Raw genomic sequence first — 18,516 nt, forward strand, 5'->3', positions numbered from 1 at the left:
CTATATTTAATGGCCTCTGGCCCAGGAAATCTTTTTGGGCCTAGTAGAATTTAGTGCTACTCAGCAGCGTACCCCACCCATGAAGCAAGCTACACCGCCTGTTTACCTAACTACTATTTTGTAACGGCATCTAGCTCAGGAAATCCTTTGGGGCCTAGTAGAATTTGGTGCTACTCAGCAGCGTACCCCACCCATGAAGCAAGCTACACCGCCTGTTTACCTAAGTACTATTTTGCAATGGCATCTAGCCCATGAAATCCTTTTGGGCCTAGTAGAATTTGGTGCTACTCAGCAGCGTACTTCACCCATGAAGCAAGCTACACCGCCTGTTTACCTAAGTACTATTTTTAAAGGCATCTGGCCCAGGAAATCCTTTTGGGCCTAGTAGAATTTGGTGCTACTCAGCAGCGTACCCCACCCATGAAGCAAGCTACACTGCCTGTTTACCTAACTACTATTTTGTAACGGCATCTAGCCCGGGAAATCCTTTTGGGCCTAGTGGAATTTAGTGCTACTCAGCAGCATACCCCACCCATGAAGCAAGCTACACCGCCTGTTGATCTAATTACTAATTTTTAACTGCATCTAGCCCAGGAAATCGTTTTGCACCTAATAGCATTTTGTGCTACTCAGCACAGTACCCCACCCATGAAGCAAGCTACACCGCCTGTTTACCTAAGTACTATTTTTTAACGGCATCTGGCCCAGGAAATCCTTTTGGGCCTAGTAGAATTTGGTGCTACTCAGCAGCGTACTTCACCCATAAAGCAAGCTACACCGCCTGTTTACCTAACTACTATTTTGTAATGGCATCTAGCCCAGGAAATCCTTTTGGGCCTAGTAGCAATTTCTGCTACTCAGCAGAGTACCCCAGCCATGAAGCAAGCTACACTGCCTTCTTTCTTTCTCAATCTAATCCCTCGGCTCTGGGGTGTCCACTCTCCCTCCAGCTCTCTCCTTCTCACATGTGGACTACCTCTTGTTTTCACACTGTGGCGAATCTTTTGGGCCCAGGCATAAGAAGTCATCGAGGAAATGGATAATATGTGCCGCCTTACAAACGTCCATGATGACACATTCGAGGAAGCAACTAAACGCCTCAAATAGTGAGCAGGATATGGAGCACCCCATGGGCAAACAGCGATCTATGTAGTATGCTCCTTCACAGAAGCAGCGCAATGGGAGGACAGTATTCGGAGGCACAGGTAGTAACCGGGACGCCCCCTCAATGTCTGTTTTGGCCATGAGGGTGCCCCTTACCAACTTCTTGACCCGCCTGATTGCCTCGTCAAAGGAGGTACTGTACTTGGTACTTGTACATAGTACTGTACTTGGTTCCGCGTCGATGTTGTCGTTTACTGACCTGCCCCTTGGATATGACAAATGGTGGATTAGTCTGAATGTATTGGGTTCATTTTTTGGCACAACTACCTACGGGGGTACCCCTACATCTTCTAAGGAAAGTGTTCTGAATGGACCCGCTGCCATACTACCTAAAGATATTTATTTTTTTATTTTTTTTGTCAAGACGTCTGGGTGCTGGTAGAGTGGGTTTAGGTTTTTACTCCAGCCTTTCTTGATTTTAGAAGGACATGACATGCCTATATCTGTGTCTCCTCCTCCTTTTACTCCTCCACCCCTTTTCTTTTTGCATGACTATATATAGTTGTGACTTTTCCATGTGTTTGTTGTGTCTTCTGAGCAGTTTGTCACCTTTTGGACACCTTTTAAGGTGTTTTCTATGTGTTTTCCATGTGTTTGTATGTGTTTGTGTTTGCCTGCCATTGGTTTCAATGGGGTTCGATGGTGTTCGTCGAACGTTTGACGAACAGTTCGTTGAACACGTCCCTGCACGACGAACTGAACCAAAGGGAGGTGGCTCATCTCTAGTCAAGATGGAGGACATTATTACAGGATAGGGGTCTGGACGATGACATTATTACAAGATAGGGGTAAGGATGGAGGACATTATTACAGGACAGTGGTCAAGATAGAGGAAATTATTACAAGATAGGGGTCAGTATGGAGGACTTTATTACAGGATAGGGGTCAGGACGGAGGACAATATTACAATACAGGGGCCAGGACGGATGACATAATTACAGGATAGGGGTCTGGACAGAGGACATTATTATTACAAAATATAATTTACAAGATAGGGGTCAGGATGGAGGACAATATTACAGGATAGGGGTCAGAAAGGAGGACATTATTACTGGAAAAGGGTCAGAATGGAGGACATTATTACAGGATAGTGGTCAGGATGGAGGCCATTATTGGAAGATATGGGTCAGGACGGAGGGACATTATTACAAAACAGGGGTCAGGACAGAGGGACATTATTACAGGATAGGGGTCAGAACGGAGGACATTATTTCAAGATAGGGGTCAGGATGGAGGACATTATTACAGGATAGTGGTCAGGATGCAGGACTTTATAACAAGATAAGGGGCAGGACGGAGAGCATTATTACAGGATAGGGGTGAGGATGGAGGAGAGTATTACAGGAGAGTGGTCAGGATGGAGGACATTATTATTGGAAGGGGTCAGGATGGAGGACATTATTACAGGATAGTGGTCAGGATGGAGGACATTATTACAGGATAGGGGTCTGGACAGAGGACAATATTACAATACAGGGGTCAGGACGGATGACATAATTACAGGATAGTGGTCAGGGTGGAGGACATTATTACAGGATAGGGGTCTGGACGGAGGACATTATTACAGAATAGGGGTCATAAAGGAGGATATTGTTACAAGATAGGGGTGAGGATGGAGGACATTAATACAGGAGAGTGGTCAGGATGGAGGACATTATAACTAGATAAGGGGCAGGACGGAGAACATTATTACAGGATAGGGGTCAAGATGGAGGACATTATAACAAGAAAGTGGTCAGTATGAAGGATTTAATTACAGTATAGTGGTCAGGACGGAGGACAATATTATAGGATAGGGGTCAAGACGGAGGACATTATTACTGGATAGTGGTCAGGACGAAGAGACTTTATTACAGGATAGGGGGCAGGATGGAGGACATTATTACAAGATAGGGGTCAGAATGGAGGACATTATTACAGGAAATGGGTCTGGATGGAGGACATTATTAGAAGATATGGGTAAGAACGAAGGACATTATTACAAGATCAGGTTCAGGATGGAGGACATTATTACAGGATAGGGGTCAGGACAGAGAACATTATTACAGGATAGTGGTCAAGATGGAGGACATTATAATAAGAAAGGGATCAAGATGGAAGACAATTACAGGATAAGGGTCAGGACGGAGGAAATTATTACAGGATAGGGGTCAGGATGGAGGACATTATTACAGGATAATGGTCAGGACGGAGGACATTATTACAAGATATGGGTCAGGATGGAGGACATTATTACAGGAAATGGGTCTGGATGGAGGACATTATTACAAGATTGGTGTTAGGACGGAGGACATTATTACAAGATAAAGGTCAGGACGGAGAAAATTATTACAAGATAGAGGTCAGGATGAAGGACATTATTACAGGATAGGTGTCAGGACAGAGGACATCATTACAAGAAAAGGGTCAGGATGGAGGATATTATTACAAGATAGGGGTCAGGACAGAGGACATAATTACAAAATAAGGATCAGGACGGAGGAAATTATTACAGGATAGAAGTCAGGATGAAGGACATTATTACAGGATGGGGGTCAGGACAGAGGACTTCATTACAAGAAAAGGGTCAGCATGGAGGACATTATTACAGGATAGGAGTCAAGATGGAGGACAATATTACAGGAGAGGGGTCAGGACGGAGGACATTATTGCAAGACAGCTGTCAGGTCGGAGGACAATATTACAAGATAAAGGTCAGGACGGAGAACATTATTACGGGAAATGGGTCTGGATGGAGGACATTATTACAGGATAGTGGTCAAAACGCAGAGACATTATTATAGGATAGTGGTCAGAACGCAGAGACATTATTACAGGATAGGGGTCAGGATGGAGGGCATTATTGTAAGATAGGGGTCAGGATGGAGGACATTATTAAGGAAAATGAATATGGATGGAGGACATTATTACAAGAGAGGGGTCAGGACAGAGGACATTATTACAAGATCGGGGTCAGGATGGAGGACATTATTACAAGATAGGGGTCAGGACAGAGGACATCATTACAAGATAAGGGTCAGGATGAAGGACATTATTACAAAATGGGGTCAGGACGGAGGACATAATTACAAGATAAGGGTCAGGATGGAGGACATTATTACAGGATAGGGGTCAGGACGGAGGACATAATTACAAGATAGATGTTAGGATGGAGGACATTATTACAGGACAGGGGTCAAGATAGAGGACATTATTACAGGATAGGGTTCTGGACGGAGGACATTATTACAAGATGGGGTCAGGATGGAGGACATTATTACAGGATAGGGGTCTGGACGGAGGACATTATTACAAGATAAGGGTCAGGATGGAGGACATTATTACAAGGTAGGGGTCTGGACGGAGGGCATCATTACAAGATAAGGGTCAGGATGGAGGACATTATTACAAAATAGGAGCCAGGACGGAGGACACAATTACAAGATAAGGGTCAGGATGGAGGACAATATTACAAGATAGGGGTCAGGACAGAGGACATCATTACAAGATAAGGGTCAGGATGGAGGACATTATTACAGGATAGGGGTCAGGAGGACGGAGGACATAATTACAAGATAGGGGTTAGGATGGAGGACATTATTACAGGACAGGGGTCAAGATAGAGGACATTATTACAGGATAGGGTTCTGGACGGAGGAAATTATTACAAGATGGGGTCAGGATGGAGGCCATTATTACAGGATAGGGGTCAAGATGGAGGACATTATTACAAGATAGAAGTCAGTATGGAGGACATTATTACAGGATAGGAATCAGGACAGAGGACATTATTACAGGATAGGAGTCAAGATGGAGGACATTATTACAGGATAGGGGTCTGGACGGATGACATTATTACAAGATAGGGGTCAGGATGGAGGACATTATTACAAGATAAAAGGTCAGGACGGAGAAAATTATTACAAGATAGGGGTTAGGATGAAGGACATTATTACAAGATAGGGGTCAGGACAGAGGACATCATTACAAGAAAAGGGTCAGCATGGAGGACATTATTACAGGATAGGAGTCAAGATGGAGGACAATATGACAGGATAGGGGTCAGGACGGAGGACATTATTACAAGATAGCTGTCAGGACGGAGGACAATATTGCAAGATAAAGGTCAGGACGGAGGACATTATTACGGGAAATGGTTCTGGAAGTAGGACAGTATTAAAGGATAGTGGTCAGAACGCAGAGCCATTATTGCAGGATAGTGGCCAGGATGTAGGACATTACTGTAAGATAGGGGTCAGGATGGAGGACATTATTATGGGAAATGGGTCTGGATGGGCGAGATTATTACAAGATCGGGGGCAGGATGGAGGACATTATTACAAGATAGGGGTCAGGACGGAGGACATCATTACAAGAAAAGGGTCAGCATGGAGGACATTATTACAGGATAGGAGTCAAGATGGAGGACAATATAACAGGATAGGGGTCAGGACGGAGGACATTATTACAAGATAGCTGTCAGGACGGAGGACAATATTGCAAGATAAAGGTCAGGACGGAGGACATTATTACGGGAAATGGTTCTGGATGTAGGACATTATTGCAGGATAGTGGCCAGGATGTAGGACATTACTGTAAGATAGGGGTCAGGATGGAGGACATTATTACGGGAAATGGGTCTGGATGGGCGACATTATTACAAGATCGGGGGCAGGATGGAGGACATTATTACAAGATAGGGGTCTGGACGGAGGACATTATTACAAGATAGGAGTCAGGATGGAGGACATTTTTACAGGATAGGGGTCAAGATAGAGGACATTATTACAGGATAGGGGTCTGGACGGATGACATTATTACAAGATAGGGGTCAGGATGGAGGACATTATTACAAGATAAAAGGTCAGGATGGAGAAAATATTACAAGATAGAGGTCAGTATGGAGGACATTATTACAGGATAGGGATCAGGACGGAGGACATTATTACAGGATAGGAGTCAAGATGGAGGAAATTGTTACAAGATAGGGGTCAGGATGGAGGACATTATTACAAGATAAAAGGTCGGGATGGAAAAAATTATTACAAGATAGGGGTCAGGATGAAGGACATTATTACAGGATAGGGGTCAGGACAGAGGACATCATTACAAGAAAAGGGTCAGCATGGAGGACATTATTACATGATAGGAGTCAAGATGGAGGACAATATTACAGGATAGGGGTCAGGACGGAGGACATTATTACAAGATAGCTGTCAGGACGGAGGACAATATTGCAAGACAAAGGTCAGGACGGAGGACATTATTACGGGAAATGGTTCTGGATGTAGGACATTATTACAGGATAGTGGTCAGAACGCAGAGACATTATTGCAGGATAGTGGTCAGAACGCAGAGACATTATTACAGGATAGGGGTCAGGATGTAGGACATTATTGTAAGATAAGGGTCAGGATGGAGGACATTATTACGGGAAATGGGTCTGGAGGGAGGACATTATTACAGGATAGGGGTCAGAACGGAGGACATTATTACAGGATAGGGATCAGGATGGCGGACATTATTACAGAATAATGGTCTGGACAAAGGACAATATTACAATATAGGGGTCAGGATGGATGACATTATTGCAGGATAGGGGTCAGGATGGAGGGCATTATTACAGAATAGGGGTCTGGACGGAGGACAATATTACAATATATGGGTCAGGACGGATGACATTATTGCAAGATAGGGGTCAGGATGGAGGACATTATTACAAGATAAAAGGTCAGGATGGAGAAAATATTACAAGATAGAGGTCAGTATGGAGGACATTATTACAGGATAGGGATCAGGACGGAGGACATTATTACAGGATAGGAGTCAAGATGGAGGAAATTGTTACAAGATAGGGGTCAGGATGGAGGACATTATTACAAGATAAAAGGTCGGGATGGAAAAAATTATTACAAGATAGGGGTCAGGATGAAGGACATTATTACAGGATAGGGGTCAGGACAGAGGACATCATTACAAGAAAAGGGTCAGCATGGAGGACATTATTACATGATAGGAGTCAAGATGGAGGACAATATTACAGGATAGGGGTCAGGACGGAGGACATTATTACAAGATAGCTGTCAGGACGGAGGACAATATTGCAAGACAAGGGTCAGGACGGAGGACATTATTACGGGAAATGGTTCTGGATGTAGGACATTATTACAGGATAGTGGTCAGAACGCAGAGACATTATTGCAGGATAGTGGTCAGAACGCAGAAACATTATTACAGGATAGGGGTCAGGATGTAGGACATTATTGTAAGATAAGGGTCAGGATGGAGGACATTATTACGGGAAATGGGTCTGGAGGGAGGACATTATTACAAGATAGGGGTCAGGACGGAGGACATTATTACAAGATAAGGGTCAAGATGGAGGACATTATTACAAGATAGGGGTCTGGTCGGAGGACATTATTACAAGATAGGAGTCAGGATGGAGGACATTTTTACAGGATAGGGGTCTGGACGGATGACATTATTACAAGATAGGGGTGAGGATGGACAACATTATTACAGGACAAGGGTCAAGATGGAGGAAATTATTACAAGATAGGGGTCAGTATGGAGGACATTATTACAGGATAGGGGTCAGGACGGAGGACATTATTACAGGATAGGGATCAGGATGGCGGACATTATTACAGAATAATGGTCTGGACAAAGGACAATATTACAATATAGGGGTCAGGATGGATGACATTATTGCAGGATAGGGGTCAGGATGGAGGGCATTATTACAGAATAGGGGTCTGGACGGAGGACAATATTACAATATAGGGGTCAGGATGGATGACATTATTGCAGGATAGGGGTCTGGACGGAAGACATTATTGCAAGAAAGGGGTCAAGATGAAGGACATTATTAAAAGATAGGGGACAGGACGGAAAACATTATTACAGGATAGGGGTCAGGATGAAGGACATTAATACAAGACAGGGATCAGGACGGAGGAAATTATTACAAGATAAAGGTCGGGATGAGGACATTATTACAGGATAGGGTTCAAGATGGATGACTTTATTGTAGAATAGTGGTCAGGATGGAGGACATTATTACAAGATAGGGGTCAGGATGGAGGACATCATTACATGATAGGGTCAGGATGAAGAATAATATTACAATGTAGGGGTCAGGACAGAGGATATTATTACAGGATAGTGGTCAAGATGGAGGACATTATTGCAAGATAGGGGTCAGGATGGAGGACATTATTACAAGATAAAAGGTCAGGATGGAGAAAATATTACAAGATAGAGGTCAGTATGGAGGACATTATTACAGGATAGGGATCAGGACGGAGGACATTATTACAGGATAGGAGTCAAGATGGAGGAAATTGTTACAAGATAGGGGTCAGGATGGAGGACATTATTACAAGATAAAAGGTCGGGATGGAAAAAATTATTACAAGATAGGGGTCAGGATGAAGGACATTATTACAGGATAGGGGTCAGGACAGAGGACATCATTACAAGAAAAGGGTCAGCATGGAGGACATTATTACATGATAGGAGTCAAGATGGAGGACAATATTACAGGATAGGGGTCAGGACGGAGGACATTATTACAAGATAGCTGTCAGGACGGAGGACAATATTGCAAGACAAGGGTCAGGACGGAGGACATTATTACGGGAAATGGTTCTGGATGTAGGACATTATTACAGGATAGTGGTCAGAACGCAGAGACATTATTGCAGGATAGTGGTCAGAACGCAGAAACATTATTACAGGATAGGGGTCAGGATGTAGGACATTATTGTAAGATAAGGGTCAGGATGGAGGACATTATTACGGGAAATGGGTCTGGAGGGAGGACATTATTACAAGATAGGGGTCAGGACGGAGGACATTATTACAAGATAAGGGTCAAGATGGAGGACATTATTACAAGATAGGGGTCTGGTCGGAGGACATTATTACAAGATAGGAGTCAGGATGGAGGACATTTTTACAGGATAGGGGTCTGGACGGATGACATTATTACAAGATAGGGGTGAGGATGGACAACATTATTACAGGACAAGGGTCAAGATGGAGGAAATTATTACAAGATAGGGGTCAGTATGGAGGACATTATTACAGGATAGGGGTCAGGACGGAGGACATTATTACAGGATAGGGATCAGGATGGCGGACATTATTACAGAATAATGGTCTGGACAAAGGACAATATTACAATATAGGGGTCAGGATGGATGACATTATTGCAGGATAGGGGTCAGGATGGAGGGCATTATTACAGAATAGGGGTCTGGACGGAGGACAATATTACAATATAGGGGTCAGGATGGATGACATTATTGCAGGATAGGGGTCTGGACGGAAGACATTATTGCAAGAAAGGGGTCAAGATGAAGGACATTATTAAAAGATAGGGGACAGGACGGAAAACATTATTACAGGATAGGGGTCAGGATGAAGGACATTAATACAAGACAGGGATCAGGACGGAGGAAATTATTACAAGATAAAGGTCGGGATGAGGACATTATTACAGGATAGGGTTCAAGATGGATGACTTTATTGTAGAATAGTGGTCAGGATGGAGGACATTATTACAAGATAGGGGTCAGGATGGAGGACATCATTACATGATAGGGTCAGGATGAAGAATAATATTACAATGTAGGGGTCAGGACAGAGGATATTATTACAGGATAGTGGTCAAGATGGAGGACATTATTAAAAGATAGGGGTCAGGTTGGAGGACATTATAACAGGATAGGGGTAAGGACGGAGGACATTACTACAAGAAAGGGGTCAGGATGGAGTACATTATTATGGGATAGAGGTCAAGATGGAGGACTTTATTATAGGATAGAGGTCAGGACGGAGAACATTATTACAAGATAGAGGTCAGGACTGAGAACATTATTAGAGGATAGGGGTCAGGATGGAGGACATTATTACAGGATAGGGGTCAGGACGGAGGATGTTATTACAGGATAGGGGTCAAGACTTAGGGTATTATTACAGAAGGGGGTCAGGACAGAGGATATTATAACAGGATAGGGGTCAGGAGACCGAAGACATTATCACAGGATTGGGGTCAGGACGGAGGACATTGTTACAAGATAGGGGTCAGGATGGAGGACATTATTTCAAGATAGAGGTCAGAATGCGGGACATTATTACAAGATATATGTCAGGACAGAGGACATTATTAAAGGTTGGACGTCAGGATGGAGGACATTATTATTAGATAGGGGTCAGGGCAGGGAACATTATTATTACAGTACAAGGGTGAGGACGGAGGATATTATTACAAGATAGAGGTCAAGATGGAGGACACTATTACAGGATAGGTGTCAGGATGGAGGACGGTATTAAAGGATAGGCATCAGGGCGGAGAACATTATTATTTCAATAAGGGGGTCAGGACAGAAGAGATTATTAAAGGGTGGGGTCAAGATGGAGGACACTATTACAGGATAGGGGTCAGGATGGAGGACAGTATTACAGGATAGGTGGTCAGGAAGGAGGACATTATTACAAGATAGATGTCAGGATGGAGGACATTATGGGGGAATGTTACTGTATATGGACAATTATGGGATATTATTTGTGAATGGAGACAGTTGTAGACAATATTGCTGTATGGTGGCTATTGCCAGACACCTCCAATTGTAGCAGTAAGAATTAAAATGCCAGCATCACTGTCCAGAAAAGTTGGGCCATCCTATGACCCATTAGATGTTCATCCAACAATCATCTCCTGTGTGCAGCTACCTGTGCAAACCAACAACATTTTGTTGATGTGTGTTTTATGTCGCAGATCCGTATTTCCTCCTCTTAGTACCTGTTTAGTAAAAGACCCATTTCATAACTGAAAATGTGGAGACAAACGCAAAAGAACACATCACGTGAACTTAGCCTTGTGTGTGTTTTGACTGCGACACTTGACACAAGATCTTTGTGAAATGTAACAAGAAATGAAGGCGCCTCGACATAAACGTACACTCTAAATTGAAAGTCATGAAATTAATAAACATAACTTTATTTATATTATTTTTGGTGGTAGTGTCCCTTTAAGAACATATCAGCATTGCATGTAAATGAAGTATCATACACTAATGGCTGACTCCAAATGTTAGCTTTACCATGCAATGCCACATTGCATATGAGCAGATACTAATCTGAAAGCTATTGGTGGGAGATTGTCTTGTAAATCTGCCAAAGTTTAACACCATTATAATGGAAAAAACAAAACAAAACAAAAAAAAAACAAAATAAAAACCATGGATCATTCCATAAAACCTTTACCTCTCGTAACAATTAGGTAATCTAAATAGTTAAATAATAGAATTACAAAGTAATATACATTACAATACAGAGTATTTGAACAAAAAAATATGATTTTTTTTTAACATTTTTTTTAAATTTTGACCTGTGTCCAGTATGTGAGTAATGAAAAAAAAATCTCATGACATAATGACAAAATAATATTTAAAAACTGTATTGAAGGAAGTAAAAATAACTTAAAAATAACATTGTGTAGATATAAATTAAATGTATGACATTCTTAATAAATAAGCTCTACTATTTACATCTTTATATATTGCTTGAAGGTTTTCAGTTATATTTTTTCTTCTCGAACATTTAAAAACAAATTATTCTAAAATACGACAATACGGAGCAGCACAAGTACACATGAGGTGTGGATGGGAGAGGATGAGGAAGGAGAGGGGTGAAGGTTACAACTACAGTAGGTTATGGAGACAGGTTCTCAAGAGGAGTTCGGTACTTCAGTTTTTGTTCGTGATCAAAAAAGACGTTTAACTGATTTTATAACATCACAAATAAATGTTTCATTCAAAGACATAAATAAGGAAGAGCAGTTTCCATAATTGACGTATATTTCATTTCTTCTGAGGAGATCACAGTTTGGATACGGAGCCTTAGCATGTAATATACAGAGAGCGGGCCTGGTTACTTACACAAGGTCATCCTTACACTCATGCACGCACGCTCACACATATATACTACTCTTATCGCAGGTCATTTCATAAAGTTCTTCATGTAGTGAATATGATTTACCATCTGCTGGTGTCAACTAGAATTGGCCTGCCATCAAAGCTAGATTAAGGTTTCATTATTCTGACCACCCCTTCGGTCTACGTGGCCTACTCTCAAACTTCCAGCTTCTCCTGCTTTGGTTCACCATTTGGGACAATCTTTGTGTATATGCCCTAGGAAGTCAAGGGTTCATCATAGGGCAGCATCTTGGCTCAGGACCAACACTCTACAGGCCAAAGTAAAGAACGGCAGCTTTCGTCTAGTAGACTCGTGCCGTCCATGTTTACCTGGGTGAACTCTACTCTTACAGTTCTCAAACAATGTATTCGATTTCATGCAAAGACGTGTCCTATCAAATGGCATATTAAAAGGAATCTGTCAGCAGGATTTCCACTCTTTGTAGCTTTTTCAAAGGCAAGTCCAGCAATACCTTTACATGGCCTGTCCGTTCCTCTGTTCCTGAGAAATCAAGGTTTGAATTTATATGTAAATGGCTAAGGTAGAGCTAAAGCTTCTGTCACTCCAGCTCTATTCCCCACCCAGTGTCATCTCCATATAAAGACAAGTTGAGCAATACCTTTATATGGTCAGTGTGTTCCTCCACTACTGAGAAAGCAAGGTTTGAATTTATATGTAAGTGGATAAGGTATAGCTAATGCTTCTTTCACTCCAGCTCTATTCCCCACCCATCTCCATATAAAGGCTGTTAGACAAGCAGAAGGAGTGGCACTAGGAGGGGAATAAAGCTGCCTTGACAGAGATTTCAGATCTGCAATAGTCCTTCAGCCTCATTTGCATATAAATGAAAACCCTGATTTCTCAGTAATGGAGGAATGGACCGGCCATGTAAAGGTATTGCTGGACTGCTTTATAGAGCTACAAGTGCATGTAAATAGTTTGGGGGTGAAATCCTGCTGACAGATTCTCTTTAATGAGAATATGTCCAACAATGAGCACCTCATGGAACAAGGTATAGCATCTAACTCTATGGCCTGGATTTATCACAACCGGTGATTTTCATGCCAGTCTTGATAAGGAGGAGTCCTGGAGTCAGATGCTCCTGATTCATTAATTATGGTGTGCGCTTATGGTGGGTGACTTAAGTTATCTGGTGTAAGAAATGCCACAGTTCAACATGAATTAGAAGAGCTGTGGTGTTACCTATTTTGGTCTAGGTGGGAAAACCTGGCATGAAAACACCAAAAGTCGCTAATTTTTTCCACAACTCTGCATTGCGCAAAAAAACTATAACTTTTCAAAGCGATTTACACTTGAATTTTGTCATTAACACATAGATGTACGATGGCCCTTTTGTCACAATATTTACTCCTGCACACAGATCTTCCAGTTCTCCTAAACCTTATACTGCTGTAGATTCCAAAGAAAATATTATTTACTGATGAACTGATGTGACTATTGACAGTTGCAACCGGCAGAATTGTGAATGCAGCTCTGGACTGCAATAACTCTGTAACTTGAAATCAGTATCAGATAAATAACGTAAATTGTAAAATGGGGAACGACAATGAATCTATGAATTCTAGATAACCATGAACAGATGTATAAAAATAAGGGTCTCTTCTTAAACCAAAATGCATGATTTCCATTGAATAGAGACAGCAATGTAGATTAGTTCAAAGTATTAAGATGGAATGACTTTTTTTTGTTTTGGTAAATATGCCCGCAATTCTTTAAGATTGGCATTTCAAACCCCAATATTCATAAGGGGCATGCTTGATTAAGATATGCCTAATTCTGTATCACATGAACGCTACTAGCTGATACACCTTCATAAATTGAGACCTACAGACTGTGTTTTCGAGACACACAAACTTTTATTGCTTCAAAGCTGAAGTTAATAGAAGCATGATAGACGTCGATGGTGATCGACGTCAGCAAGATTTTCAACTCTTTGGCTGTATAAAAGGAGGAGGGGTATTTGGAGGTCTGTAATGGTAACTGAATGATGGACCTATTTAGAGTAAGGCCTGGGGTTGCACAGAAACTATGAATATCAAGAATAACTTGTTACTGTATTTTGTCTTGCAGTTGTATAAAATCCCTTTATAAATTGATAATATTTCTACATTTTACATTATCTAGTAGTTACTATCAACAGATGTCCATGGGTCTATCTCTCAAATAGGTAGACAACCCTGCAAGACAAAGATGGGCAAAGTCCAGTAGAGCGAGAGACAATTTTTAAAATGTTCTCGTTGCTCTTAGTAGTAAAAGGGGTGTCCTGGGTAGGCATATGGAAAGGTCTGTTTTCATAAGACAACCCCTTTATCAATGCAGGTATTTTAATTTTTTGTTAGTTCTTATTAACTGGTATTCTCAACCATATAACCAGCTTCTACCTGTTGATTCTCGAGGTTTGTTTGCTCATCCATTCATATTACTCCTGTGTTCATTTGAAATGTTCACTCCTTTGTTATTAGATGTGAGATGGAGCTAATGCAAACATACATACACACACACACACACACACACACACACACACACACATATATATATATATATACAATGCCAGTCAAAAATTTGGACACATCTGTTCATGCAATGATTTTCCTTCTTCTTATAGGAATGTGCACATTTTAGATTCACACTGAAAGTTGCACAACCATGAACATTTGAAACCAACCAAAATACTTATTAAACCTTAGATTCCTCAAATGACCCTCCTTTTACTCTAATGACAGCTTTATACTGCATATGCATTCTCTAAAACAACTTAATCAAGATGTCACCTGTAACAGCTTCCAATGAACCGACATGCTTCGTCTGAAGTTCATTTATAGCATCACCGGCCTTCAGAAAATGTTTGTGACAATCAGTTGTGTTTTACAGAGGCAGTGTTGGTACACAGCTCCATACAGTACTGAGCTCTATTACTCAACTACTTTAAGCCAGACTAGGGCAAGTATAACTCAACTAAGTAAAGAGACATGATAGTCCATCATTTCTTTAAGACATGATAGTGAATTAGTCCAGAAAATTGACAGAATCTTGATGGTATCCTCAAGTGCAGTCATGGAAACCATCAATCATTATGATCAATTTGGCTCTAATGAGGATAGCCCCAGGAAAAGGTAGTCCAAAAATTTCTTCTGCTGAAGAGGAAAAGTTCATCAGAGTTACTATGTCTTTGTGAAATGCAGAAAAGGTAAGCAAATGGTTTCTAAATGGGTCATCCCAACGTTGAAGTATGGAAGGAGATGAGTGATATTATGATTTTGCTTTGCTGGTGACACTGTTGATGATTTATTTCGCATGCAAGGTACACATACCCAGCATGGCCACAACTTTCTGTAACAACAGCTTGTTGGACTTGCATTTATTGGCCCAAAAAAAATGTTGCGACTGGTTAATTACAGAAAGTACACCTCCAAGCTATGTAAGGGCTACATGACCAAGACGGATAAGGATAGAATGATGCATCAGACGATACGGCCTTCACAGTCACCTAACCTCAAACCAATAGAGTTGGTTTGGAATGAGTTGGACCACAAAGTGAAGGCAAAGCTGACAACAATTGCTCAACACCTCTGGAAACATCTTTGGGCTGTAGGAAGGGCATTCCAGGTAATTACCTGATGCTGCTGCTTGAGAGAATGCCAAGGGTGTGCAAAACTGTCTTCAGAGTTAAAGGTGGGAAATTTGAGGAATTAAATGTTTAACACATATTCTGGTTTATTTCACACAGTTTTCTTTACTGCTTTTTCCATATATGCCCATTTGTAGTCTTGCTGCTTCAGTCTGAATGTTCAATGTGCACATTCCAAAAAGAAGAAGGAAAACCAGCGCATGAACAGGTATGTCCGAACTTTTGACTGCTATTACATATATATATTTACATACATTGTTCAATATGGCATATCAGGTTATAGTAGTGTGTTTAGAATGGTCCAATAAAGCATGTTCTAGGCAATGCTAGCAGCAGCCATAAAGAATATCAATTATTGAGGTGGAGACCAGTAACTGGAGTTTAGTAGATTACTGGTTCAAAAAAAGCAAAAAAGTACATATAACATTTTATAACAAAAATGAACCTCACCCACTGGGAAAGATACACAAGATCAATAAACATGCTCTTAGCCATCACCACGCAGGCAGGGTGGGGATAGCTCTCTGCTTTGCAACTACCTACATTACGTCCCTTTAAAAACATATACTTTGCATCTTATTTTTTGACCATGCAGTTAAAAAATAGAGTTGCAAAAATGTAATATTTTTTTCTTTTGCTTTTTTTTTCTTCTAAACACAGGGAAAAAAAAGAACTAAACAAATTTGACAGTTCAAGCTAGTGAAATTGAAACCAGAAAGGAGGTAGCTGAAACCTGCTCTGAAAACACCCTCAGGGAATGCCCTAATCCTTCAGGGATTGAAGAGGTAAAAAGCTGCCATCTTAAATAGATCTTGAACCAGGACAATCCTATCTCTTTTGCCACAAGACCTCAGAACATGTTTCTTGCCTACACAGTGCTTTAACAAATGGACGCTCATCGTTCAGCAGCAGCTCAAAAAATGACTTGTACCCCAAACTCAACGGAGACTTCTCAGCAGCATACAGTAAGCATCATCGTGATAAACTGGCCCTCCGATACTATTTCATAACAGCACTGTTCGGGCTATTATAAAACATAAAAAAACAAAAAAGAAACAAAATACACGGTTGTAATCCCAGCCTTATCCACCACTGGTCTACTCAAGAGTTATGAGCTCCCGATGTACATGTTTTAGATTTCACGAAGCAAATGTATTGACTTACTGTAAAATGATAATAGCTAGCACATGTAATTAACAAAAAAGACAGTAAAAAAAAGTAAACATGCTGATATAAAACAAAAGCATGAAAAATAAAACCTCCAAGAAATGAGTAAGGGCAGTGTTCTCTAGGAAAGAAGAAATCAAAAAAGAAACCAAACTCTTCATGGATTCAACCTAAACATAATACTGATAAAAACCCACTTAATTTTAGAGACCATCTACAACCCAAGTTTAGTAATGAGCAGCTGTTCGGAGATTTCCACTGTCAACCTAGCATTGACCCTACACCTACAAACATCTTCAGGGTAGACATTTCCAGGAGGTTCTAACCCATCTCAAAGTAGCTGATCATTTGGTCCCTGTCAATTATTTGTAAGGATGAGGCCTGAGGGTGTCATGGCAGGCTAAAGACGAAATTTAAGGCAGACTGGTTGTTTCGGTTGATTTCAACTTGACCTGACACAGTAAGGAGAATGGCTGTATGGGACATAGCAGCAGGAATAGCAGCAACAGTTATGCTCAAATAACTAGTGTTGGGTGTTGGTGGCAAAGGGATAAATGATGTATGTCTGTTATAAGGCAGATAGATGTCATCCCTAACAGACCTTCCAACTAGAAAAGTGCACAGCTCAAGGTTTGATGAAGAAACTCTAAAGCTTGCATCAACTGCAAACCTAAACATCATCTAGTTTCATCTGTCGCTCCCGTTTCGCCTTCGAATCTTCACAGTCTACCATCTGCATGGGAAAAGGAGGACTGAAATGTCCAGTCTAGCTGTCCAAAAATCAATGTGTTTATGGCTTGTTTTCTTTTTTTTGTCTTCTTCTGGCCTTACCACAGCTTAACACTATGATTTCTGTGTTTGTTCTTTATGGCATTTTAATCATAATGCATCAATCGCAGCTCTTCATTTATATAGAAAAATGTCAGACTGGTCAGGATGCGATGGTTTCTTATGGAGAAATGTAATCCAGTTCAGCAGCTAATATAAAAATAACAGAGGGAATGTGATGTGTTTTCCAGTCTGCCATCAGTTGTGGTCATACGAACTGGACAGAATACTATCCATGGTTTGGACTTTGAGTATTTGGATTGTTTTCCTTTGCATTGGGGTCCAGGCATGCGCACTTCTCCTGTATATCACAGCCAGCAGGAAACGGAATTACCTGTCAAGAATAGGACATACAAAGGTTAATCAATAGGAAAAAAGGAAAGCACGAGATCTGTAATGTTCAACTGCACAACAATGCCGCGTAGTATTGTAACGAACTGTAGACTTGCTTTAATGGAAGCGTAATTGCTAAGGGATCATCCAAAAGCAACAATCAAGAACAGAATGAACTGCACTTCAGATGCGATTAAAGAAATGAGCTTTACTAAGGTCACGAGGGTTTGAAATGGCACTGTAGCTACACATTTTGGACCTGTTAACGTCCTGCTTCATGCTCCGTAAGCAGTTATAGTGTCAAAGTTGAAATTCATGACACATGAGTCTCCATTCTGCCTTTGAACTACGTGAAGAAGCTAAAGTAGGACCTTCAAAGGTTTAAAATATTATAAAGCTACAATGATGTT

The 18,516-nt window shown here is 41.1% G+C and overlaps 1 protein-coding gene across 2 annotated transcripts in view; it reads right to left on the bottom strand.

Annotated features, from left to right (window-relative positions):
* Positions 1-11,127: 11,127 nt before the first annotated feature.
* Positions 11,128-18,516, bottom strand: part of PAPPA (pappalysin 1) — a 421,200-nt gene continuing 413,811 nt past the window's right edge. For both annotated transcript variants that reach the window (XM_077283454.1, XM_077283453.1), the window contains exon 22: positions 11,128-18,107. In XM_077283454.1, the coding sequence (XP_077139569.1) occupies positions 18,003-18,107 (105 nt within the window). In that variant the 3' untranslated portion in view covers positions 11,128-18,002. The remainder of the gene's footprint in view (positions 18,108-18,516) is intronic.

This window comes from Ranitomeya variabilis, chromosome 2 (genome assembly GCF_051348905.1).
Source record: "Ranitomeya variabilis isolate aRanVar5 chromosome 2, aRanVar5.hap1, whole genome shotgun sequence".
Taxonomy (NCBI): domain Eukaryota; kingdom Metazoa; phylum Chordata; class Amphibia; order Anura; family Dendrobatidae; genus Ranitomeya; species Ranitomeya variabilis.